Source organism: Nicotiana tabacum, chromosome 5 (assembly GCF_000715075.1).
Source record: "Nicotiana tabacum cultivar K326 chromosome 5, ASM71507v2, whole genome shotgun sequence".
Lineage (NCBI taxonomy): Eukaryota > Viridiplantae > Streptophyta > Magnoliopsida > Solanales > Solanaceae > Nicotiana > Nicotiana tabacum.
The window spans coordinates 141,706,983-141,733,216 of NC_134084.1; the positions used below are offsets into that span (position 1 = coordinate 141,706,983).

The window sequence follows — 26,234 nt, forward strand, 5'->3', positions numbered from 1 at the left end:
TCACCCAGATCCTTCATCTCGAAATCCTTCTTCAGTTGAATCTTCAACTTATCAATTTCTTCTGAATTCTTGGAAGCTATCAACATATTATCAACATATAGGAGAAGATATATAAAGGAACCATCTTTAAGCTTGCGCAAATACACACAATGATCGTACTTGTTTCTCTTGTACCCTTGCCGCAACATAAACTTGTCAAATCGTTTGTACCATTGTCTAGAAGATTGTTTCAATCCGTACAATGATTTTTCAAGTTTGCACACCATATTTTCCTTTCTAGCAACTTTGAATCCTTCTGGCTGAGTCATGTAGATTTCCTCCTCCAAGTTTCCATGTAAAAATGCAGTTTTTACATCCATCTGAACTAGTTCCAAATCCAACTCTGCTACCAAAGCCAACATAATTCTAATGGAGGAATATTTTACAACTGGAGAAAACACTTCATTGTAATTAATTCTCTCATTTTTGAGCATATCCTTTGGCCACCAATCTTGCTTTGTAGCGAACATCTTCTTGGTAGGAAATCCTTCTTTCTTTGCAAATACCCATTTGCACCCAATTGCTTTCTTTCCTTTCGGGAGATTGGCCAATCTCCATGTATGATTATGATTAAGGGACTGTATTTCATCATTCATGGCAATCCTCCACTTATCTTCTTCTTAACTTTGGACTGCGTCTTTATAAGTGGTAGGAACATCAATTGAGGCGGCACAAGCAGTCGGTTCTATAAGACGAACAAGTTTTGTTATTGTCCTTTTTGGCCTGCTGGTTGCTATTAATTCAAGTTGTTGTTGAGGTTCTTGAGTTGGAATCTCCCTCTCTACTAGCTCTTCTTCCATTGGATAATCTTCATTTGTTTCCTCCTCTGCTTCTTGTGTAGGAAAAATAAATTTTCCCTCAAACTCCACCTGCTTAGAATCATCCTCATTTTGTTTGGTATCTTCTGTTACCTTATTTACCATAGCAAATTTATCAAAGGTAACATCCCTGCTGAATATTACTTTCTTTGTCATAGGACACCATAAGCGATATCCTTTGACTCCAGAAGTAATCCCCATAAAAATAGTCTTTTTTGCCCTTGGATCCAATTTTGACTCTGTCACATGATAATATGCAGTTGAGCCAAATATGTGCAAAGAGTCATAATCTACAACAGGCTTTTCATACCATTTTTTAAATGGTGTCTTGCCATCAATAGCAGCAGATGGTAAGCGATTAATGAGGTGGCATGCATATGTAATTGCCTCAACCCAAAATTCTTTGCCCAAGCCAGCATTGGACACCATACACCATACCTTCTCCAGCAAGGTCCGGTTCATACGTTCTGCCACTCCATTCTGTTGTGGTGTATGTCTGACAGTGAAGTGTCGGACGATGACATCATTTTTACAGACCTTATTGAAATGATCATTTTTGTATTCACCTCCATTGTCTGTGCGAATACACTTGATCCTCCTGCCTGTTTGATTCTCCACCATCGTCTTCCATTTGAGAAAAATTTCCAACACTTCATCTTTGCTCTTCATTGTATACACCCACACTCTTCGGGAAAAATCATCAACAAAGGTTACAAAATAGTGCTTCCCACCCAATAAAGGTGTTTTAGAAGGACCCCAAACATCAGAGTATACATAATCCAAAATGCCTTTAGTATTATGGATCACTGTACCAAATTTAACCCTTGTTTGTTTCCCTTTGATACAATGCTCGCAAAACTCCAAGTTGCAAGTCTTTACTCCTTGTAACAATCCTTGATCTGATAGAGTTTTCAAGGATTTTCCTCCAGTATGTCCCAAGCGCATGTGCCATAGCTTGGTTGCTTCTGCCTCTTTTTCGTCACTGGATGTTACTGTCGTTGTCCCTATAACTGTACTAGCGCGATAACAGTACATGTTATTGTTTTTCCGATTGGCCTTCATTACCACTAGTGCACCGGGGCATACTCTTCACTCCATTTTCTGCAATGATTTTGAACCCTTTTGATTCTAGGGCTCCCAAAAAGATGAGATTTTTCTTCAAACCCAGTACATATCGAACATCTGTTATTGTTCTGATCATTCCATCATGGTTCCTTAATTGTATTGAACCAATGCCATATTAGGTAAGAGGGTTGTTATCCGCTATGTGGACGACTCCGCTGTGTTATCCCTATTGGGACACATATGATAGCTACAAGCCGAGTCCATCAACCATAAGTCTAATGATGTTGATGGCTTTGTTGTAACTAATGAGAAGTCTGAATCATCACCACAGCTACATTTGAATCCATAATGGCCTTTCCATTGTTATGTTTGGCCTTATTCTTCAACTTCGGACAGTCTTTCTTCCAGTGCCCCTTTTCTCGACAAAAGGCACATTCATCTTTGCTGGGTCTAGATCTTGACTTGGATCTTCCTTTCTTTGTCCTCGTTTGATTTTGAGGATGATCCCTCACAACCAGTGCTTCTCCTTCTCTGCCCTTCTATTTTTTTTCCTTTCTTTGTTCATAGTTGTACAAAGCCGAACAAACTTCTCTGAGAGAAATTTCGTCATTCCCATGGAGTAAAGTAGTTTCTAGGTGTTCGTACTCATCAGGAAGTGACCCCAACAACATCAAGGCTAAGTCACCATCATCAAAAGTTGCATCCATATTTTGCAAATCTGTGACCAACTTATTGAAACTGGTGATATGTTCATTCATCGTGGTACCAGGAACATAGGTGAAGTGAAACAGTCTCTTCTTCTTGTACAATTTATTTTGACTGTTTTTCTTCAAAAATTTATTCTCCAGTGCTTTCCATAATTTACTTGCAGAAGTTTCCTTTGTGTATGAATATTTCTGCTCTCTAACAAGGTTGGATCGAATGGTACCGCAAGCAACACGGTTGATAATTCTCTAATCTTCTTCTCCAATAACATCTGGTCTTTTTTCTTCAATGGCAAGATCTATCCCTTGTTGAAAAAGGACATCTAGAACCTCGCCTTGCCACATCCCAAAATGTCCTGACCCGTCAAAAATTCTACCGCAAATTTCGCATTTGACACAATTCTTGTCATAAGCGAAGATGCCAATGATGACGTATTGTTGACACTTGATGTAGATTTTTTTTGTTTATTGTCTCTCATCTTTGACACAAATATTATTTAATAGCTAACGACACAAATCAAGATTATTTCCTTTCTGGTGTGGAAGATCAGACTAAGTTGCACCCACAGAGTATACTCAGACAGAACCTTGACTCAGTTACCAAGATAAATCTTTTCTGATGTGAAAGATCAGACTATGCTGCAACCACAGAGCATACTTGGACAGTACCTTGGCTCTGATACCAATTGTTGCGGAAGCCGAATGTATATAGTGTGAATGAGTCACAAATACTATACCAAAAATTATGACAGCCACCAAATAATAAATAAGACAATAAAACAACAATAAAAGGAACACCAGAATTTACGAGGTTCGGCCAATTTTGCCTATTTCCTCAGACACAACCAATATTTTATTTCACTCCAAAAATACAAGTGAAATAATACTAAAGAGAGAAGGTACAAATGTCTTAAGAAGATAAGAAGGCAAATGAGAGGTGTGTATAAATCTTAAACATTAGGCCTTCTTTTATAGGATGAAGTACCAACTAAAATTGGTGCTTCACCGGTGTTGGACTTTGGCACTCAACATAATCAAACTCATTATGATCACGACAACCCGCCTCCTAAGGTTGTGCAGGGATACAAATTCAATATCTTTTATCCTGATCTTGTTGACAAAGCAAAAGCTCCAGCTTATATATGTCATAGAGAAAGATGGGGACAGTGGTGATACTTGCATCATAAAGTTCCATGCTGGCCCTCCCTATGAGGATATAGCTTTCCGATTTGTTAACAGAGAATGGGAGTACTCTCATAAAAAGGGGTTCAAGTGCATATTCGACCAAGGACTTCTGCATCTCTACTTTAACTTCAAGGGTCATCGGTATCGTCGATGAGCTTCAGGAAGCACACGATTTGTTGCAAAGTTAGTTCAGTGTTTTATTATCCATTTCTTGTTTATGTACTTATTAGGCCAGTTGATATGTGATGTGATTCATGACGAATTTTGTGAAGTGTCCATTATGTGTGTGATCCAAAGCTGAGAATGATATTGTTAACTCACAGTTTCGGTTGATTTCAGTTGACAAGGGAGTCAATTATGTTGAAATCAGTCGGGTTTCTAGTGTTTCATTCTTAGTGTGGTTATGGAATTTGATAAATTTCAATTGATTTTTGGTTTGGGTAGGTTTGGCCAGTAGGGAAAGTAACTTTCGTGAGATCTGTCTTGTGAATTTTTGCTCCATGCAAGCACCGTCTTAGCTTTTTCTCTGACGCACTCAAATGCTCATCATAGTAGAATACTGATGTTGGGAGGGTGACAAGTTTACTAAACACTAAAATGCCAAATTGCAAGTTTTGAAACTCTTAATGCCATTGGCCTAATTATTCATGTTGGTTTGTGCTTCCATTGAAACTTCTGAGAAAAGATATTTTGTTTGTTAACTAACTTTCTGCTATGAAGATGACTATGTACTCATCTTTATTTCATTCTTTGGGTTCTAGGGAAGTTTTGCGCAGGACTTTTCTTAACATATAGCTCCTCTAAATAAATTTATATACACATTCATTGAATACAAGGTTTACTTCTGCTCCTCGTGAACCATTTTAGTGCTCTTTGTATGTATGTTATGTGTTATGTTGCTTGCTTGGTCAAGTTACCTTGTCAAGTTTATTGAAGGAGTTGTATCTGATATTATTAGGCAAATTGCCATGTTTAGCACTTAACATTTCAGTTCTAGATACTTACCCTTTTAGGTGTGTCCTGAAATTAGGTGTGTCCTGAAATAGGGGAGGCAGGCTCTTATATTCGGTCAATAGAACCTGCAACATCGAAAGAAGATAACTCGATGTTAAGAATAAAGAGAACAATTAACGAAGAAAGAAGAAGGAGAAGAAAACGAAGGAAGAGAAGGAGGAGGAGAAAGGAGCTGAAATTGTTTAAAAAGTGGGTACAAGTTAAAACTTTTAAAAAAATAGATATAGATTAAATGGGGTCGACCAAATAGGGCGCCCCGTGCAATTTTTACCGTGGACCCCCACCCCAAAAACCCCGCTTCAACTTATGTGTCAGCATTTAGCTAGGCACATAATTTAAGAGCTATGAGATTTTTTGGATATAAAAGCATATTATTGAAGGTAAAATGAAATTTGTAAATATAAACAGTTTTCCCATAAAACGAGCAGAAGGGGTAGTAGTTTCCGGAAATGGCCGTACCACCATAGATAGGATAGGCATCAAGCACATGGGGTGCCAAAATCCAAAGTAGACCTGCAGCTCAAAGCACAAGCAATTTACGTATAAGGTTGCTCTTCTCTGCATTACTGTAGTCAATTACTTATAGTGCAATTATACAAAGGATAGAATGAGTTTGGGATAAGATGGTGTTTGCAGGAAAACGGAGAAGACAAACAGAATATAGAAGCTAATCAAATGGTTCTATACATGCTGCAATTACTTCAACTAAGATGGACAGAGTAATTACCTTCTTGCTAGTGCCGAGCAACAAATTATACGAGTAAAGATAACCATGAGGAAAAAAATGCTCAACTTTTCTACTTTCTTAATCATTAAAAAGAGGCAGCCCGATGCATTAAGCTCCCGCTATGTGCGGGGTCTGGGAAAGGCTGGACCAAAAGGATCTATTGTACACAACCTTCCCCTGCATTTCTACAAGAGGCTGTTTCCACGAATCGAACATGTGACCTCCTTGTCACATGGTAGCAGTTTGCTCATCAGTATTTTGCTAATTTGTGTAGGAAGAATTAAACTTCAAGCTTTCAAATAACAACCATATAACGGAAGATACTAAAACATTTCATGACAAAGAATGCCAATACCAATCCGCAGAAGAGATCCAATTGTTCCTGGAATCCAAAATGGTAGCCAGAGGCTAATTCTAGCATCAGAATGTCAGAAACATAGATTTATCACCAACAGGATCAAACCATATATATTTTGTTCATTAGACACAAATGAAGAGTGACAAGTTGTTATTGTAGAAGGCAACTTGCTGAAAAGCAGAACACCCCTTATAACAAGTCACAATTACTGGCACTGTCAATATCTGCCAGGAATAAATGGTTAAAGCTGACTATACGTTTTACATGACCAGATCCTCACAGTACAGGACACTATTATGAACAAACAAACTTAATGCATGCAGGATCAGGAAGTACGACTCAAAATCATCATTCTGCAGTATTGTTTGGGTTGTTTTGCTCTGTCTGCCGCAGAAAATATCCTCGATACAGTTGCCACTGTTCTGCTATCCTCCTGTTTAACTGCGACTATGCCATCCTGACACAAATGGATGGTTTAGCCATTTGACTTCAGCAAAATAACAGAAAATGAAGAACTAAACAGGAATTGCCTGCAATTTGCCACATAGCTTTTAGGTCTACAACCCATGTACTCTTTTGAGGTCAACCTCATTCCTTCTAAACTTCAACTCCCTACTCATATAAGGCACTCCTATGACTTTCTGAATGTACACATGCACGATACACAAAAGGAAGATTACTGAAACTAGAAATATGTGTGTTCCTCACAATCAACTGTATGATGCAGAGAGGTAGTAGACCAGCTTCAACTAGCTAGGATCACTTGACTTGGAAGCAGAAAAATCAGTCTTCTCTTACAATTTGCTCAAGAGGTTCATACATGATGGTTCAAGTATTGCCTACCTGAATTTAAAAATTACAGTCCATTTCCCTGCAAAAGTAACAGTTGATCCACAATGTTAATTATCAGTTCTATAACTTGAATAAAAGAAGATAGAAGCGCCATTTGACATATATACTCGATCATTTCGTACTCAATAGCATCAAACATGCATAAGTAATTTTCATCCATCCATAACTATTTTAATATTTCCTCCAAATTGGCATCTCTTTCTTTTGGAATCTTTTGAGGATCCGAAAGCCACAGAAAAGATCCAATACTATATTGCTAACCTTAACTGTCACTTGAACGTCAAAGTTCCAAGAAGCCTATCCCTCAGGGAATCACATAATCAACTTCCCTTTCCTTCTTTTACTTCTTCTGATGTGTCTTTGTATTTGGGATTCAGAAAAACCTCGCACTGTTGCCAGGTAAGCAGGTTAACAAGAAAAAAATTCCATGTTACTCCTCCCATCTCAATTTTTTTAAGCATCTTTGATCAGACACAATTTTAAAATGGAAGATTTCTGACACGTAAGGTAGATATACATAAAATATGAAAAGTACTCTTATAGCAAACAATTTGTTTTTCTATCCCGTGGGACCTTCAATAAGTCACATCAATGCAGAATGGAAAAGTTAAATTGTCAGCTTCTAAATGTAGAAAGGTGTCAATTAAGAGTGCCAAGCAAATTGGAACCAGGGGAATAGACAGAGCCAAAAGAGGCACAAATATAAGTAAAATTTGAAGTAATATTAGAGCATATGAGGAATAAACAGTGACGATACATAGCTATTTACATGATATAGCCTCTGCAATCATTTAAGGATTGGTATATTCTATCCACCATGACTACAAACTTTTGCAGAGAATAATGGACTTGAATAAATGTAACTCGACTTAAGTTTTTGCACCGTCTATTTCCAGAATATTACTATAGGCCAATGGCTTTCTACAGTTTCTGAAAGCAGCAAATGAAGAGCTCCTTTTTAGTGCTTTAACCCAAATATGTAGAGACTTGAATCTAGTATTATACATGAGCTGGACTTTAATCATCTTTGATCTTGTTGGGTTACTCCTTTTACTTTTACCTATTACAAAGTAAAAGTATGGAAAACAAATCCTGCAAACTCCTGTTTGTTCCATGGTTGACTAAACAGCCTATTACTAAAGGACCAATAAGTTTGATATCTTTTAAGCATTAGTTCCATCTAGCATAATATATTTGCCTATTTAGTAGCAAGCTGTAGAGAGACAGCCTCAAGGAACTGCAGTACTGCAACTGAGTGCATAGCAAAAAGCAATTCGAAATTCCACATCTAAAGCTATAAGATGATGGCAGGTAACTTTTGATGTCCTATGATAGCGGAAACTACTATAATATTAGTAATACAACCATAAGGACAACTATAGGAGTCAGACAATATATGTGATGTCAGTTATTCTTCTAGAGGAGCCCAAGTGTAACTTGGTTGTAGTTGCTTTTAGATCAATTATATCCTCTAAGAGAAATTGTATGCTTAATTTCTATACGATACTTACAGTTTAGTCTCCGAGAGCATCTTCTATATTTCAAGCAATTGCCATAAGAGACTAGAACCATGGTCTATGAGCAATCTCATGCCACGAATAAAAGATCGTGAATGGCCTTATTGTGATCAGGTAATTCTAAAAAAAAAGTACCTGATAAGAAAAAAGTTTCTAAAGGTCACGCCATGGTTAGAAGTTGGTCCTACTTGTAAAAGAAAATGGATAATAGTTGGTCCCAAAGTTTTCAAGGTACTCAAAGCATTATGCGAAAATTTGGTTCTTCCAAATTCTAGGTCACTGGGTCTTATATTTTATATTTGTAATATTTCTCCCCTACCAGGGATAACAAATGTGGATTATCCATTTCTACATGTTTGGTACATACAAGTTGTATGTACCAAGTTTGTTACAAATACTATGTACCAAGCTTGCTACAAATACTCCCTCCATTTCAATTTATGTGAACCTATTTGACTGGGCACGGAATTTAAGAAAAAAGAGAATTTTTGAACTTGTGGTGTAAAATAAGACACATATTTTGTGGCTATAGATCATTGGATAAAGGTAAATTGCTTCCAAATATAGAAAGGGGTCATTCTTTTTGGCATGGACTAAAAAGAAAATAGGTACAGATAAATTGAAACGGAGGAAGTATAATTAATCGAGGACCGGTGAGAGACTAGGTGAATATATTTTCAACCTGATCATTTGACTTCAGGAATTCCATAACAATTTCTCGTAAGTGTATCATTGCTCTAACAAAGTGATGTTGATCTCCATGTGTTTAGTTACCTTATGAAACACGGGTTACAATACATTATGAAGAACTAGTTGATCCAAATAAATTCGGCTTTCTGATTGCAGTACCTAGTGTATTTAGTTTTGTATTTTTGCTTTGGTTTTCTAATTGGTATACTTGTTGTTGCCCTTCCTTTTACCTATCCTAGCCGAGGGTCTTCTGGAAACAGCGCTCTGTCTTCTTAAAGGTAGGGGTAAGGTCTGTGGTACCCTCCCTAGACCCTACTTGTGGGATTACACTGGGTTTGTTGTTGTTGTTGTTGTTGAGTTCGCAAGTTGCAACAACCGTTGTGTGATACTCTGCTTCTGTCCTAGAGCTAGTAACCACGTTTTGTTTTTTGATCTTACCAACACAAAATTACCTACAATTTTTTTTTTTTTTTTTTGACAAAGTAAATGATATTGGGGGAAAACTCCCAAGAGATATACTAAAAGTAGAGAATCTACAACAAAACCTGATTCTCTACGAAAGATACCCTCATCTGTACAAGAAGGAATCTCAAGGGTGCACCAAAAAGCCATCAAAGCAAAAGAGGCTATTCCTCAATTGTACAAAATCATTTTCAATCCTCTTAAAAGCTCTCCTATTTGTCTCTCCATACGACCCACATAAGAGCCAACAAAGCTACCTCCCATGCCTTTGGTCTTCTTCTCCTACGCCTATAATTAAACCATCCAAAGGTAGAACGTATATTAGAAGGCGATCTTGCTCAATCTACACCTCTGTATCCAATATCTACTCATTTCCTTGATCCTAGACATTAATTCTCTCTTTGGATTTGATTTTATACAAAGGATATATACACTTGCATCCCAATGAGTCACATGGAGAGCACATAAACTAACCTGCGACAGTGACTAGAATGGCAATATCAAGCCAAGTTACAATAAAAACACTTCAATGTACCATACAACTGCCTATATGTGGTGTTGCTTGATTATCACAACATTTCATTTAATGTCTAGTATACAAACGCCAATTCTCCGATTACTCGTTTAACCCATATGGGGTTACAAAAGTTGTTGCCATGGCTTGATATTAAGCTTCCCCCTTGTTGCCATGGCTCAATATAAGCTTCTATACTAGATTGGGCAAAACATTATTTTTCTTACTTTTCCATACTACAAGATTACCACCAACAAAAACACAACATTTTATTGGTGAACCAGCCTAGTCTGCATCAATATATCCAGTATTTCCCATTGTCTTCTGTTAAAATGTGCGATCATCTCATCTAAAAGCTTAAACTGCTAGAGAAAACACTTTTATTTACTTAATTATGTCTTCAACACGCCTCCTAATATGCGGGCTTGGTTCTTTTTAATGAGCCAAGAACGTGAAAATTCTTTTTGATATTGGGTGGCTGTGCGACTTGAATCCAGGACCTCAGCCTGCTCTGATACCATGTTGAAATGTGTGACCATCTTATCTAAAAGCTTAAGATGTTAGAAAGAACACACTTTTATTTATTTAATTATGTCTTCAACATCTTCATACAACCATCCTTAACCTAGTGTATTTTGAGATTCACAAAACATCCTAATGACTAGTACATAGAAACAACCTGAACTGACTCACTGCACCCACAGCAAAAGAAATGTTTATTCAGATAATAGTGACACCGTTTAATTTCCTGACTAGCCTTCGGTGCCTTTCAGGATTTGGACATGGCTTCGCCTGATCTGCTAACAGTTCATTGTCCGGATCAACGGGACTCAATAGGTTGCACTGCATCATATTCCTTAAAAATATCTAATAAATGCCTCCTTTCTCAGTATCATCTCTCCATTAGGTGTTACCAGGAAAGTATTTAGATTTCCTAAATCCTTGGTTTGGAAATGACTGGTTTGATATCCTTTTTAACTGGATTTTCTCATAGTCACCGCCTAAAATGGTTAAGTCATCTACATATAACACCAAATAAACACATTGACCAGGTATGACAATAGTACACTGACTGATCTGCTTCTCTTCATGCTGGATTTATGAAAAAAAGTTTCACTTTAACCATCACAAAAATTTTAAACTTATTAAAAGTTTAAGTCAATACAAGTTAATACCTACTTCCATCAAGTTAAATTAAATTTTCAACTCTTGTCTAATTTTTTTCATGTCAATCTACTTGTGACACCTAATTTTATATGGAGAGAGTAATACTAGTTAGAAAACTAAAACAAATATCAATTACCAACAAATTAATTTAAGGGAGGTGTGGTCATAAGATGATGAAAAAATTGCAGAATTATACTATTATGTCACGCTGCGTTTGTGTGCTAGAGAATGGACTAGAGTAGACTTCAACTCTAAAGCATAAGAAATGAACTTGACTGCTGAAATTTATGTGTCTTATATAAGTAAATTAGGAGGCTCTCAGTATAATGTGCTGATACCAAAAGTACTTAAGCACAAAGATTCACAAGAAACTAGGAATAGGATAAGTCGCTGATGAAAACAAGATTATGATAGATAAGATACAAATTGCTTGTTCGAATGTACCTTTTTTTTAAAGCATCTTTCTTTCTTCTTCCAATGAAATTTGGTCAAGGCTGCTGCTCTAGTAAGTTTAGAAGGATCTATCGTACTTCCACAACCACTGCCACTGGCATCACCACTTCCATTTTTGCCAGCTAACCCATTATCACTTTCTGCATTTGTGCCTCCAGCATTTATAGCCGTGTAGCTTCCATCCTGCGCATTGCTTCCACGGTTACTTCCAGAAGCACTTCTGTTCAAACTCTGATATTCAGGGTTCCCTTCATAAGGCCTAGTTAGAATATTGGACGAAGCACAACTTCGTCCACCCACAGCCAGTTTTTTCAATGAGCAATCAACATGATTGGAAGTGCAACGCTGATCCAGGTCGTTGACATGATGATCTCGGTGGTGCTGATGAGGCTGCTGAATTAGGATGTCAGTGTGAGAGCCTTGCGGAGCAAGACTGGTTGTGGCTTGCATGTTACAAGGCTTAACTTGTTGCCCTTGCTGAGGAGAGATTCTGAAGTCAATTTTTACAGGCTTGAAAGCTGACGATGGTTGCAAATCGTTAATTGTCGATGTTGCTTCTGACTTATCTATAGAAAGTAATAGCTCCTTAGGAAGTTTATTAGTGGTGGACCCCATATCTATATTATTGCCCGTTCCATTTGAGGTTGGATGTTGTAATTTCTCATTTGTCTGAGTTGGAATATCACATACAGGCTCTTTCTTGGCAACTTCTTGGCTATTATCAATTAAAGAACTACTTAGGGTGATCCCATGAGGAGTCGTCATAGGGTTTGAGGACAAATTATACCTGCAAAATAGTCCACCCACAGAGCAAAAGGTAAATTGCTGAAAGTTCCCATCCAACAAAGGAAATCAGCAGTAGCTCTGATAAAATAGTTTAGAAAGCATAAACTAGTAAATATTGTCTCCAAACCTTGAGAAAGCTGAAAGATCTGATCTTCTCAAAACATTACGATCATCTTGAGCAGTTTTCCCTGGTTCTTTTGGTCCTCTTAGCCTTTTCAAACTTAGCTCAAGAAGTGGCTGTTTAGATTCATTAATGGATGCATTATTGCTTTCTAATACAGCTTTGTTCAACTCTCTGCTGTCACTCCGATGATGAGACGTCTCAGCAGTCACATCATGATATTCAGTGGATGGACAATTACGATCTAGATTTGCCTGGTATTTATCCATCTTAAAACTGCTTGAATTGGAATCTATTTCCAGCAGACTGTTCTGTTTCGCCCCAACAAGTTTGGATGGAATCTGGATTGCATTTTCAGATTGTGACTTCTGATTTCTAGGTATGCCTATGAGGGAGGGTTTTCCCTTTGCAATGTAATCTTCAATGAAACACATGATTGATACATTTTCAGTCAACTATGAAAAGCTAGAACCAAAGAGGAGAAAAAGATGAGTAATACTCATTACCAGGTTTTTCTTCTCCTACTTGCCATTTTCTTTTGGTGGTTATGTGTGCACTCCTGTTAGCAGCGGTTTCTGCATTTGAATGAAGAACCTGTGCACAAGTGCTGTCTGAACACTCAGGTAACAGATTCCGTGGAGGTACTGCCTGAGAGCTATCAACTTCAACAGCTTGCTTTGTCCAGGAACTCTGCAAAATAAAAATTTCAGACTCAAAGAAATATTATTTAAATGATTCTGTACTTCTATTAGCCATTAAGCATGGGAATTTTAATGCTTAACTGGGACATCATAATAGAACTATTATGTTGAATTGTAATGATAATGTGACTAAAGAAAAACACATTAAATTTTGGAGTTTTTACTTCTTTCCTTTCTGTAAGAAACTTATATAACCATTGCTTTCAATTGCTAGGACATCTAAAATTATCTAAGTCACAATGGACTAACCAATGCACTCTAACTCAAATGAAGTCTTACATTTCTACCTCGTTTATTTGCTGCAGAATTTAGTGTTCTTAATGTGTGAATATACTGCCTCAGACTCTCGTCTACATATACTAATCAGTAGAACATTTCGAAGAAAAAAAAAAGAGGAAATCACCTCAATTATCTAATGCTTCAAATAACTATGAAAGAGGAGTCCTAGCCCATTTTCGAGGCTGTTGCTATCATTTGTTATTTTCTGCATATGAATAAATGAAAAATAAGCTAAAAGGCAGATTTTGCACAATGTCCTTTATTTTTTAGTGAAGGCAACCAAATGTCAGTACCTGTGTGCCACTTCCATCATCACTGCCGTTTCCAACATTTAGGTCATCGCTCCCATTATCTTCCCCATCATTGCTACCACTGTTGTTTTCAGACTTCTTGCTTTTTGATTTTATAGATTTTTGGGTTTGAGTACCACTTTCGCTCCCACTTCCACTAGACTGAGAAAATGAAAATGAATTAATCACAGCAGTACAGAAAACACTGGGAAGGCTAGCTTTAAAAGGTGAGTACAGAAATGGCATATTACACACAACTAAGAAACAGCCTATAACTAGAAAAACAGCCCATTGAACAAATTAGCAGACACTAATCTCCATAACTAACAATAACTGATAATTCAGGTATGTGGATGGACATCAGTGCATCAGCCATTCATTTTACACCAAGAAGCTTAGAAGAAAAAGAATCTTGAGAGTAATGGTGCCTCACACTGTGGCATCTTCTCCACACATGCTGCCACAGGTTCTTAAGCTCATTCTTCCGTATAGGTTTTACCAGGAAGTCAACTGCACCTTTTGACAAACACTTGAAGACTAAACCCATTGAATCGTGAGATGACATCACTGCACACAGCCCTCATCAGGTGTTAATAGTATCAAATCAAAATTAAACATAGTGTAGTAAGACTTTTACAATAGGCGCATTGGCCAACATAGCAAGGGTTACTTACTGATCACAGGAATAGTCTTGTGTGCGTAGTGGCTCATGATTTTGCATAGAAGGCCTAAGCCTGACAAACAAGGCATTACAACCTCTGTTAACACTAGATCAATATGATAGGTCAGGTTTTCCAGTATCTTCCAAGCTTGCAATCCATTGGCTGCTTCTATAACTGCAAATAACAAGGTTTATGAGATGATAATAAAGAATACAAAAGTGATAAGAGAGCAACCACACAAAAGATATTTACAACAAATACAGCAGATACTACTCATGAGTTTAGAGTGTAAATAAAAGGGAAAAGCGTAGAGAAGCACTTAGGTTCCTATTACCAAATATCACACAAAATGAAACTTGAAACTTCATATTAAGTTGAAGTGAAATATTTATCAGTATGAACACCATGAAAGATTTCTGCTGCCAGTATACAGTTTCATAAACAAGATTCACAAATTTAGATACAAATTAGATGAACATATTTATGTTTTAGTTTAAACTGCCAGATTAACCTAAGGAATGGAACTAAGTTGCTAGATATGGAAAACTTTGTCCTCCCTTTTCAAGAGCCTTGTATAAGGGCCGCTCTCCCTTCCTTTCTATCTTCACGTGTCAAGTTCCGATTGGATCATGTCTTCTCTTAAAAGTTTTACAGAAAACAAGTGTTGAACACTTGAGCCAGCATTAATGATTAACTGAACCACATCAAACTTGATCTAAATATTTATCATGCTCGAACTTGGGCTCAATCAAGTTGTTGGCGAGACTCCAACTTAAATTATTTAAGCATATTTATTGTTGATATCTGATTATTATAAGATGCACATAAATGAAATATTAAGTGTAAAACAGAAATCTTACTGCTGATAGGATTAATATATTTATGTCACTGGCCCTTGTGGATTTCTCAATTATAAAAAGATGGATTAATACATTTTAATAAAATAACTTTAATAAAAGGTGGTCCACTCGCTTTTCAGGAATCGGATAATACCCTCCATAAATCATTGTTTAAGAAGACAAATATGTCATGTCTTACTCAGTATGTGAAACCCTCAGCTCAACCAACAACTGAATCCAACAAGAAGTCCAGCTAGCTCATCTATTAGGCATCTCCATCGTTGTTGTTAGAGACTCATTTAAGGCACACTTAACCCTTGAAACTTAGTTTAAGCTAGGTTGTGTGTTTTCCCTCGCTTAGTGTAGGGGCTAAGGTGTTAAAGCGAGCGCCTCATAACCCTCAGCGCTGTCTTTAAGAGGTCATTACTACAACAACCATTGTTACTACTATTATGCCTCAGTCCCAAACAAGTTAAGATCGCGTATATGAATCTTCAAGACCGTGTTACTCCATTTGAACTCATCTCTGGCCAATATTATACAAAACAAAAAATAAAAAATAAAAAATAAATAAAAAGTACTAAAAGTTCTTTATATTTCCTACTGATTAAATCTCTGAAAGGCTAAACAACTCATAGAAAAGCATAAGACGTAAAGTAAAAGTGCTAACATGACTAAAACATATTTCAACTAATAGGTATAGCCTATATAGATTTTTGTTCTTCCATCATGCCTTATCTTTCGCTAAGTTTGCATGGATCCCAAGAGATTATAGGTCTTTCGAGACAACCTCCTTTCAAGTGATTTTAGGTCTAACTCATCTTTTTTAACAAACTTCACTCACCATAGTTTCACATCTATGGAACGCAGCAGTTAGTGGTCGACCCGAGACATGACTAAACCATCTCAAGCGACCTTTTATCATTTTATCTTCAATTTGTACTACTTGAACCTTCTCGTGAATGTGGTCATTTCTAATCTCGTCTAATCTTATATGATTGCACATCCATCTTAGCATCCACATCTCTATGACTGATGTATCGGATTTTAGCGGCTCAACATTCACCTCATATAACATTGCTTGACTTATAGCTGTTCTATAGAACTTACCCTTCATTTTGGTAGACATCCTTCCATCACATACACCTCAGTAGCAGTTCTCCATTCAACCATCCAATTTTGATTATATGTGTAACATCTTGATCTATCATTCCGTTATCTTGGAACAACGAGCCTAAATATCTTAGTTGTTCGCATTGGACATCGCAATCCCATCAAATACATTAATTGTTAAAAAATGTTACGAATGAAATTTTAGTCGTTAACAATAAGAAATAAAATTTTAGAATAAGAAAACTAGCTCCCAAAAACATGAACCCGCATCTTTTCATCTAAATCAGAAATTTAAGATGATTTTCCAACTTGATTGATATGATTTTTACTTCATATATTCCACTAAATTATACCCCTACTAGTTATTTCAATTCGCTTGTTAAAATAGTTACACTTTTTGTTGTATTATACATACATCTTTTTATTTTTTCATAAAAGGAAAGCTATGCAGATACAAGAACAACCTAGGGTTTTTTTAAAAAAAAAAAAAACCAATGATAACTATTTGCTAACATTGCATCAAGCTAAAACTCAAACTTGACAATAGTAAATAACACAGAACTAACCTTCATAATTGCAATTTCGAAGTAAAGCAGAGACGACATGTCGTGTAGAATCATCATTCTCCACCAGAAGCACTTTAATGGAGGTGACATGAAGAAATTGTTCCCAACAGACTACCGACCCTTGACTCTGTTGCTGTTGTTGCAATTTCAAACCACCTTGAGCTTGCAATGTGTTCCCTCTCACATCTATTCTATCACTATTGGTTGTATTAGTGTTAATCTTATTATCCTGAACCACATTTAGCCTCTCATGCGAAATCCCATCTCCAATAACCTTGTCCTCATCTGGCATTTCTCTTTCTTCATCACCAACTATAGTCATTGAAACACTCCCTGCGAACCAGATCCAAAAATACTAATGCGAAGGAAGATGTGGTACCGGCATAATCTCTCATAAATCCTTGTCAGCTAAACCAAACTGCGCATTGCTTCTTCATCAAGAACCCAAATTCTTCATAACAAACCCTCTCAAACCTATTCCACATTAGAAATGTTAGACGATTAATCGAATAATCGAGGTAAAACACAAGGTAAATTTCTTCTCATCAGCCTAAGCCATAGTAGGCAGAGTTACCCAGTACCTCTACTGATGGAAGGTAGCAGGCACCTGATGGAATAGACGAGGTGGCACAAACTGACCCAAACACTACCGTCATAAAAATACGATCAATTGAATAACAAAATCAATAGTATTGAAATACTACTTAATAATTACACACTAAACCGTAGTACTAACCAGCACAGAGAATGATACTAAGCATATGATACAATTGCATAGCAGAAAGACACATACCTAAAACAAAAATAGACATATAGCTACAATATATACTTGAATTTGATGATAATTAATAGAGACGCACCTTCTGAGGTCATCGAGAAAGCAGTTAAAGGGATTGCTTTTTCAATCGAAATTCCGTTAAACCCAGCAAAAAATAGAGCAATTGAGTCATGAAAACTGATTTGGAGAGAAAATTATTAATTATATCATAATGAATTTTACAGAAAATTAAGGAACAGATATAAAAATGAATTGCTTTATCGAGTAAAAACCAAAAGGGGTTTCTAACTGTTTTTCTCACAGGGAGATTTTGGTTGTACGAAGAAACACTTTACTACTATATCCACGGAAAGTTAATTATGAGGTAATAGTAAGAAACCAGGAAGTTGGGACGAATTGAAGCAGATGACGTGGACAAAATGTAGGCCCCATAGTCTCCACGTAGGATGAGATATGCCACATCAGTCAATATCCTGAGGCAGAATCAAAAGAAGGATATCGAGGGCTTGGGCCGAATCAGGACAGATTTAAAGGAGGGACACGTGGCAACTGCTGAGCATTTTAGATATTTTTTCGATTTAAGAGACAACGTCGACGTCAGTGGTTTCACAGTTTCAGTTTGCCTTGTCAGATGCCAACACTGAAATGAAATGACGGTTCTGACGGCGTTAAATTTTCGTCAGGAAGTTATATAAATACCCTTTGATAAACATGTGGTTAGGCAGAAATATCTAAAAGTGAATATCTGCACGGGCAACTTTTGGTTTGTACATGTGCGCACACACATTTTTGGTATACTCCATTCTTTCAATTAATCTCAGCCGTTGAATCATTAATCATGTCACCATCAAGTTTTCACAATAACGTCAAATTCTGCCAAATTGACAAACAATAACTAATCCCTCCTTTTCATATTATATACGAGGTAATTTGACTCGGTACGGAGTTTAAGAAAAAAGAAGAAGACTTTTAAAATTTGTGGTCTTAAAAGCTTAAGGTGTAAAAAGTTTGTGGGGCTATGTCATTTGTGTTGTTATAAAAACTTCTCATTAAGGGTAAATGGGTAAAATGAAAGAGTTTAAAGTTGAATTATTTCCAAATTTAAAAATGTGTTATTTGTTTTGAAACAAACTAAAAAGAAAAGTAACTCTAGTAGAATGTCACCTAACACTAGTACTCTTATCATTAAATTTGTATGACTAATTTTTCACCTAAAGCTTTCATGTTATATTTAATAACATCAAAAAGATTTTCATGAAATATTTAAAATCACATGTTTGTATATGTACTTTTGATTCACGTTACAATTCCTAAAAAAAAATTATGTCCTCTTAAAATAGTTATTTCAATAAAAATGGAAAGAACGCTTCATTATAATACATCTCTCAAAATATTTACGGACAACTTTTACCTAAAAAAAGTGTGTATATATATTTTTAATGCCCTTCTTTTGGAGTAAGGTATAAATAAAGACATACTATTTAAAAGGCCGAATTGGTCGGGTCCCTCCTGAACATGACAATTTTTATTCAATTTATTTTTCACCATTATGTTAGCTTAAATGCCCTCTATTAGGTGAAGGGGTAAAAGTTATCAAGTTTAAAGGAATCCTGAATTTTGCCTATCTAAAACGAGCGACATACTATATATTACGAGCAAATGTATCACCACTAATGTTTAACTTTTTGGGAGTGGGTTTTGAAGAATTAGGAGTAAGATGAGGAAGACGACAGATATGATGAAACCATGCGGCTGCTTTTCTAGATCTTTTTTCCCCACCCTTTTCTTTTCATTAGTTTTTGGATTGTTCTCTTGGCTATATTTGGATTTTGCTATTTAACGACTAATTAAAGTATTCCTTTGACGTTTGACATTAGTTTTTAACAATACTCCTAAAATGCCGATACTCTTATAAAATAAAAGCAATTTAGTAAAACATGAACAAGAAATAGAGATAGAGAGAATGAAGAGATTTTCTTCTTCAATTGTGTATTTTTTCCTATCTATTACAAGGCCTTTATATAGGCATAAAAAGTGAAGAAAATATGTCATGGAATATGTCATTGAACATACAAATTATGTCATTGAATATGTCATTAAACATTTTAGATGAAGATCATGGAAGAAGAGTAGACATCCACCATAATGTGATATTCATCATAACAAATTTAACTTACTATACATAGATAATGTGCCTTGTTAAAAACTCTCTAAAAAAATATTGGGATGTACATAGTTATTTATGATATGCATTGCTTGCTGCCTCATTAAAAACCTTACCAGGAAAACCCAGTGGGACAAAACCTTGGTTAAGGAAAAGAGTGCAGCGTATAGTTACTCCCCCTGATGAAAAATCACTTAATGTCTCGAAGACGACGCATTCCAATCTTATATATCAGCTTTTCAAATATTGAGGTTGGTAATGCCTTAGTGAACAGATCAGTCAAATTATCACTTGAACGAACTTGTTGTACATCTATTTCACCATTCTTCTGAAGATCATGAGTGAAAAAGAATTTTGGTGAAATGTGTTTTGTTCTATCTCCTTTGATATATCCTCCTTTCAATTGAGCTATGCATGCAGCATTGTCTTCATACAATATTGTTGGAATATTCTCTTTCGAAGAAAAACCACATGTTTGCTGAATTTGTTGAGTTATAGATCTTAACCAAACGCATTCTCGACTTGCTTCGTGAATGGCTATTATCTCTGCATGATTTGAAGAAGTAACAACCATAGTTTGTTTTGTCGAACGCCATGATATGGCTGTACCTCCACTTGTAAATAAATAGCCTGTCTGAGATCGACCTTTGTGTGGATCAGACAAATATCCTGCATCTGCATAACCAATCAATGATGGCTTGGATTCGTTTGAATAAAATAAACCCATATCAATGGTCCCTTAGAGGTATCTGAATATATGTTTAATACCATTCAAGTGTCTTTGTGTTGGCGAAGTACTAAATCTTGCCAATAAACTTACTGAGAAAGCTATATCTGGTCGGGAATTATTGGCAAGATACATTAATGCCCCAATTGCACTAAGATATGGTACTTCGGCACCAAGAAGCTCTTCATCATTTTCATGAGGTCGGAATGGATCTTTCTTTATATCAAGTGATCTCACAACCATCGGGGTACTCAATGGATGTGCTTTATCCATATAGAATCGCTTTAAAATCTTTTCGGTGTATGTTGATTGATGGACAAATATTCCATCTTTCATATACTCAATTTGTAGACCAAGACAAAATTTTGTCTTTCCAAGATCTTTCATTTCAAATTCTTTCTTCAAACAGTCTACTGTTTTTGGAAGCTCCCCAGGAGTTCCAATGATATTTAAATCATCAACATACACAGCGATTATAACAAATTCAGATCCAGACCTTTTTATAAAGACACAAGGACAAATTGGATCATTCTTGTACCCTTCTTTCAACAGGTATTCACTCAGGCGATTGTACCACATACGACCTGATTGTTTCAATACGTATAAAGATTTCTGAAGCTTTATTGAACAAGTTTCTCGAAAACTTTTATATGTTTCTGGCACTTTAAATCCCTCAGGTACTTTCATAAAAATTTCGTTGTCTAATGATCCATACAAATAGGCTGTAACAACATCCATTAGATGCATATCAAGTTTTTCTTGCACTGCCATATTTATGAGATACCTGAAGGTGATAGCATCCACTACAGGAGAATATGTCTCCATATAATCAATTCCAGGCCTTTGGGAAAACCCTTGTGCCACAAGTCGTGCTTTATATCTAACGACTTCATTTTTATCATTTCGTTTCCGCACAAAAACCCATTTATATCCTACTGGCTTTATGCCTTCAGGTGTTCGAACTATGGGTCCGAAGACTTCACGTTTTCCAAGTGAAGTTAACTCTGCCTGGATAGCGTCTTTCCATTTTGGCCAATCATTTCTCTGTCTACATTCATTGACAGATTTTAGTTCAAGATCCTCATCTTGTTGCATTATTTCAACAGCAACATTATAAGCAAAAATGTTATCGATAACAACATTATTTCGGTTCCATCTTTTCCCGGTTGAGACGTAACTTATTGATATCTCTTCATTTTCATTATTTTCAGGTACCTGGACCTCCCCTAAGGTCTTATCATTTGTTACGTCTTGGGGCTCTTCTTGAGCCACTACCTCCGTGTTATGTTCACTTTGATCATTTGCTCCTTTTCTTCTTCGAGGATTTTATCTTTAGAACCGATTGGTCTACCACGTTTCAAGCATGGCTTAGACTCATTTGCTTTATAACTCAACACATTCAACAAACATGTGGTTTTTCTTCGAAAGAGAATATTCCAACAATATTGTATGAAGACAATGCTGCATGCATAGCTCAATTGTTATCCCAGTTGAAATACAATAATCATTAAAGGCTTGGGATGTAAACTCACCAACATTATCAAGACGGATTGTCTTAATTGCATAATCTGGAAATTGTGCTCTTAACTTTATTATTTGAGCCAACAATCTCGCAAATGCCATATTGCGAGTTGATAGTAAGCACACATATGACCATCTTGTAGATGCATCTATCAAAACCATATAATATTTGAATGGTCCACATGGAGGGTGAATGGGCCCACATATATCACCTTGTATACGTTCCAGAAATGCAGGGGATTCCATCCTAACTTTAATAGTTGATGGTCTAATAATTAATTTTCCTTGAGAACATGCAGCACAAGAGAATTCCTTAAATTGAAGAATTTTCTGATTCTTCATTGCATGTCCATGTGAATTCTCAATTATTTTACGCATCATATTAGAACCAGGATGGCCCAACCGGTCATGCCAAATAATAAAATTATCTTGATTAGTAAACTTCTTGTTTACTACGGCATGTGTTTCAATCCTGCTAATACTTGTGTAGTATAAGCCGGAGGAAAAAGCGGGTAACATTTCAAGCACATATTTCTTACCGGACGTTATTGTAGTAATATAAAGATATTCAATCTTTTCATCATTTGTAGTCTCAATATGATAGCCATTTTGGCGAATATCTTTGAAACTTAATAAGTTTCTTTGAGATTTACTACAATATAGTGCTTCATCAATAGCCAAATTTATTCCTCCTGGTAGTAATAAATTGGCTCTTCCAGAACCTTCAATTAATCTTGTACTACCGGATATTGTATTAACATTCGCTTCTTTCATTACCAAATAAGAGAAATATCTCTTATCTTTTAAAATAGTGTGTGTTGTAGCACTATCCAGAAGACATATATCATCTTTATTAATCTTGAGTCCAACTGAAGACTGTGGAATTTTCATATTCTTCATAAAAAAAAAGACAAATAATACATCATAAGAAATATGAAAGACAAGCAAAAAAAAACATTAAGAAATACATTAGAAATATAGAAACTAGCAACACATGATGCATTAGGAAAATACACTCAAGAAAAAATAAACTAGTTGCAAACATAAACATAACAACTTTTATAACTTCATTCCCCAGTAAGATGATTCATTCTTCAGTCAATATCCTCAAAGAAGTCTCCAACTTCTAAATGAGTAATATTTGTTAGGCCTTCAAAATCATCATCTTTATATGCAGGATGTGCCTTAGAATCATATTTATTTGAGGGACCTGCTTCATCATTATTATTTTGAAAGGTCAAGTGTGCCTCCACATTATTTTCTTTTTTCTTGAGGGAGGCTTGATAAAGTTTGACAAAATATTCTGGCGTACGACAAATGCGTGCCCAATGACCTCTCATACCACATCGGTGACACATACTAGCTTTACCTTTTGAATGATTAATTTGAGAACCCTTATTGTTCTCCAATTTATTTCCACCATAATGACGATAATTGTTTCGCCCCCTGCCACGTCCACGTTTACGACCATGTCCACGACCACGGTAATTATTTTGTTTTCTTTCAAACTTATCATATGTTGCTACAACATTCACTTCCGGAAATGGAGCTGACCCAGTGGGACGGGCTTCATGATTTTTCATTAATAGAGTATTATTCTGCTCAGCCACAAGTAGGCATGTGATTAACTCAGAATATTTCTTAAAACCTTTTTCACGGTATTGTTGTTGTAGCACCACATTTGAAGCGTGAAAAGTAGAAAATATTTTTTTCAATAAGTCCTTATCTGTGATAGTGTCTCCACATAATTTTAATAGAGAACTTACTTTAAAGATAGCCGAATTATACTCACTTACAGTTTTAAAGTCTTGCAACCTTAAATGTATCCACTCATACCGAGCTTTCGGTAATACCGTAAGTTTTAGGTGGTCATATCGATCTTTCAAATTAATCCATAATTCAAGTGGATCTTTTACTGTTAAATATTCAGTTTTTAACCCTTCATGTAAATGATGGCGGAGGAAAATCATGGCCTTCGCTTTATCCTGATTTGATGCTTCATTTCCTTGTATAATCGTATTTTCAAGACCTTTAGCGTCAAGGTGAATTTCAGCATCAAGGACCCATGATAAATAGTTCTTCCCGGTGATGTCAAGTGCCACAAATTCAAGTTTTGATAAATTTGACATAGTGAAAACTATCATAAAAGATGAATAAGTTAGAGAAATAATTATAATAATAAACAATTAATGAAAACAAAACGATTAAGGTAAAAGAAATGAAAATAGAGCTATATCATGTTAGCAATCTACTATTTCATTTTATTCATGCCATAAAATAGAAACTATATATTGTTTCATTTCACTTTATATTATTGATATATATATATATATATATGTTAATAGAATTTAACGTTTTATTAGTTGCAGTGACTAGATAATGTATACACTACATACATATGCATACATTTTTTTTAATGGTATTGTGTCAGGTGTGAAAAACAACATGATAAACAAAAATATGAAAAAGGGAACAACAACATGAATGATGTAAATTATCAAAAATTGCAAAGAAAAATTTAGGTTGTAAGAATTAAGCATATGATATATGTACTGCCATAAATAAAATGATTATAATGATACATACCTCAATAAAATATGGCTCAACTTAGCTGGAGTTAAGAATAAAATTAGAGCTTCGTGCTGATAACGTGTTATAAAATAAAAGCAATTTAGTAAAACATGAACAAGAAATAGAGATAGAGAGAATGAAGAGATTTTCTTCTTCAATTGTGTATTTTTTCCTATCTATTACAAGGCCTTTATATAGGCATAAAAAGTGAAGAAAATATGTCATGGAATATGTCATTGAACATACAAATTATGTCATTGAATATGTCATTAAGCATTTTAGATGAAGATCATGGAAAAAGAGTAGACATCCACCATAATGTGATATTCATCATAACAGACACCACATTATTCATTTTAAGTCACATCAGCGCACAATTACTTTGATTAATTAAATTAGGTACCAGACTTTGCTTATCTTTTTCTCTCTTTTCTTTTTCTTTTTCTTTTTCTTTTTCTGTGGTTGCTTTTTATGGTAGGATTTCCTAAAAAACACTCAAATTATGCACCATATCAGGAGAGCAAATAAAGAAATTTTACATATATTTATTAACAAAAAATATAATCCAACAAGTTCTCCTTTACACTACTTTGTCATTAAAGGACCGAGAAACTCAATTTTTGTTAATAACGAAGTCAGTTTCCACAAGCAAATAGCAACTCATTCACTGTTAAAAGAAAATAACCCTAAATGTAGGAGGATAAGTAAGGATAATTGTGATTGCCCATGACGGAGGGCAAGCTGAGGGCGGGTCAAAAAGGACTGACAGACTTCTGAAGAAGGGGTGTATATGTCACCTTAGGCGAATTTCATATCGGAATGTGAGAAGAAAGTGAAGAGTTATATAAGGCAAGAGTTAAGTTTACATGGTACGCCCTCTTTAGGGTTCGAGGCGGCGCTGCCCAAAAAGATAAATTCGTGCGGGCTTAGACCCCAAAGCAGACAATACGTACCATGGGCTTGGATCGTGACAATAATATTTGAAATCATCTTTGCAAAATCTACAAACGATTTTCTTCTTTTTATTCTGAATTTCAAGGGTTTTCTCTTAACCATTAGCAATAGAGGATGTGAGAGAAGCACCAAGAGGCATGACTAATTTTACATTCCAATTAGGGCAATGATCCAATAAGATACAAGGTGCTTAAATGGAGTAATATAAAGAGTGATAATTCATATGGTCGACCGCAATTTGCTTAAATTTGAGAGATAATTGTTCTTGCATATAATAAAATAAAGAATAATGAACGAAAATCTGGAAAAATGACTATAAGATATATCTTCTTTAATTCTGGTAATATATTCTTCTTCCATATTGGAAGTTACCCTTAGGAGATGAAACTATACGGAAAATGAAATACATTTCAGTGTAACAAGCTTAATTTAGAGGAAGCAATTTAAGCCTAAAGCTTGAAGTAGCTAAGTAATAGAACAGTTCTTTGAATTGGAGTTTTTTTTTTTTTTTTTTTTTTTTTTGTAATTTATAAAAAAATAAAAGTATGACCAATGACGGTTGCATTGCCTAACTTATGCCTGCGTCAATAAGTTCAA

The 26,234-nt window shown here is 35.6% G+C and overlaps 2 protein-coding genes and 1 pseudogene across 6 annotated transcripts; 1 reads left to right on the forward strand and 2 right to left on the reverse strand.

Moving 5' to 3' along the window:
* The window catches only part of LOC107811286 (splicing factor Cactin-like), a 95,959-nt pseudogene extending 91,554 nt beyond the window's left edge, over positions 1 to 4,405 (forward strand).
* A 1,564-nt stretch (positions 4,406 to 5,969) lies between these two features.
* On the reverse strand, positions 5,970 to 18,197 carry LOC107811287 (two-component response regulator-like APRR7). Of its 5 annotated transcripts, XM_016636186.2 has the most exons (10): positions 17,783 to 18,193; positions 16,923 to 17,396; positions 14,417 to 14,578; positions 14,176 to 14,309; positions 13,746 to 13,904; positions 12,979 to 13,162; positions 12,479 to 12,890; positions 11,557 to 12,352; positions 6,754 to 6,781; positions 5,970 to 6,367 (listed from the first exon to the last, which is right to left on the reverse strand). In XM_016636186.2, exons 2-9 carry the CDS (start codon positions 17,242 to 17,244, stop codon positions 6,767 to 6,769), a joined length of 2,184 nt encoding a protein of 727 aa, XP_016491672.1. In that variant the 5' UTR covers positions 17,245 to 17,396; positions 17,783 to 18,193; the 3' UTR covers positions 5,970 to 6,367; positions 6,754 to 6,766. The 5 variants fall into 5 exon arrangements, with proteins under 5 accessions (XP_016491672.1, XP_016491671.1, XP_075110251.1 ...); XM_016636185.2 differs by having other exon boundaries at positions 5,970 to 6,781; positions 17,783 to 18,197; XM_075254150.1 differs by lacking the exon at positions 17,783 to 18,193 and adding an exon at positions 17,504 to 17,603 and having other exon boundaries at positions 5,970 to 6,781.
* A 4,909-nt stretch (positions 18,198 to 23,106) lies between these two features.
* Positions 23,107 to 24,835, reverse strand: LOC142180650 (uncharacterized). Its single transcript, XM_075252703.1, has 2 exons — positions 24,699 to 24,835; positions 23,107 to 24,249 (listed from the first exon to the last, which is right to left on the reverse strand). Exon 2 carries the CDS (start codon positions 24,239 to 24,241, stop codon positions 23,207 to 23,209), a length of 1,035 nt encoding a protein of 344 aa, XP_075108804.1. The 5' UTR covers positions 24,242 to 24,249; positions 24,699 to 24,835; the 3' UTR covers positions 23,107 to 23,206.
* Between the last annotated feature and the right edge of the window lie 1,399 nt (positions 24,836 to 26,234).

What these genes read in the sequence shown, in the direction of transcription:
- LOC107811287 (XM_016636184.2), bottom strand. Translation starts at nt 17,244, where the DNA reads ATGACTATAGTTGGTGATGAAGAAAGAGAAATGCCAGATGAGGACAAG. An exon ending in ATGATGGAAGTGGCACACAG is followed by an intron (nt 13,163 to 13,745) that starts GTACTGACATTT and finishes TTTATTTTGCAG; the next exon opens with AGTTCCTGGACAAAGCAAGC. An exon ending in GATCTTTCAGCTTTCTCAAG is followed by an intron (nt 12,353 to 12,478) that starts GTTTGGAGACAA and finishes ACTATTTTGCAG; the next exon opens with GTATAATTTGTCCTCAAACC.
- LOC142180650 (XM_075252703.1), bottom strand. Translation starts at nt 24,241, where the DNA reads ATGTCAAATTTATCAAAACTTGAATTTGTGGCACTTGACATCACCGGG.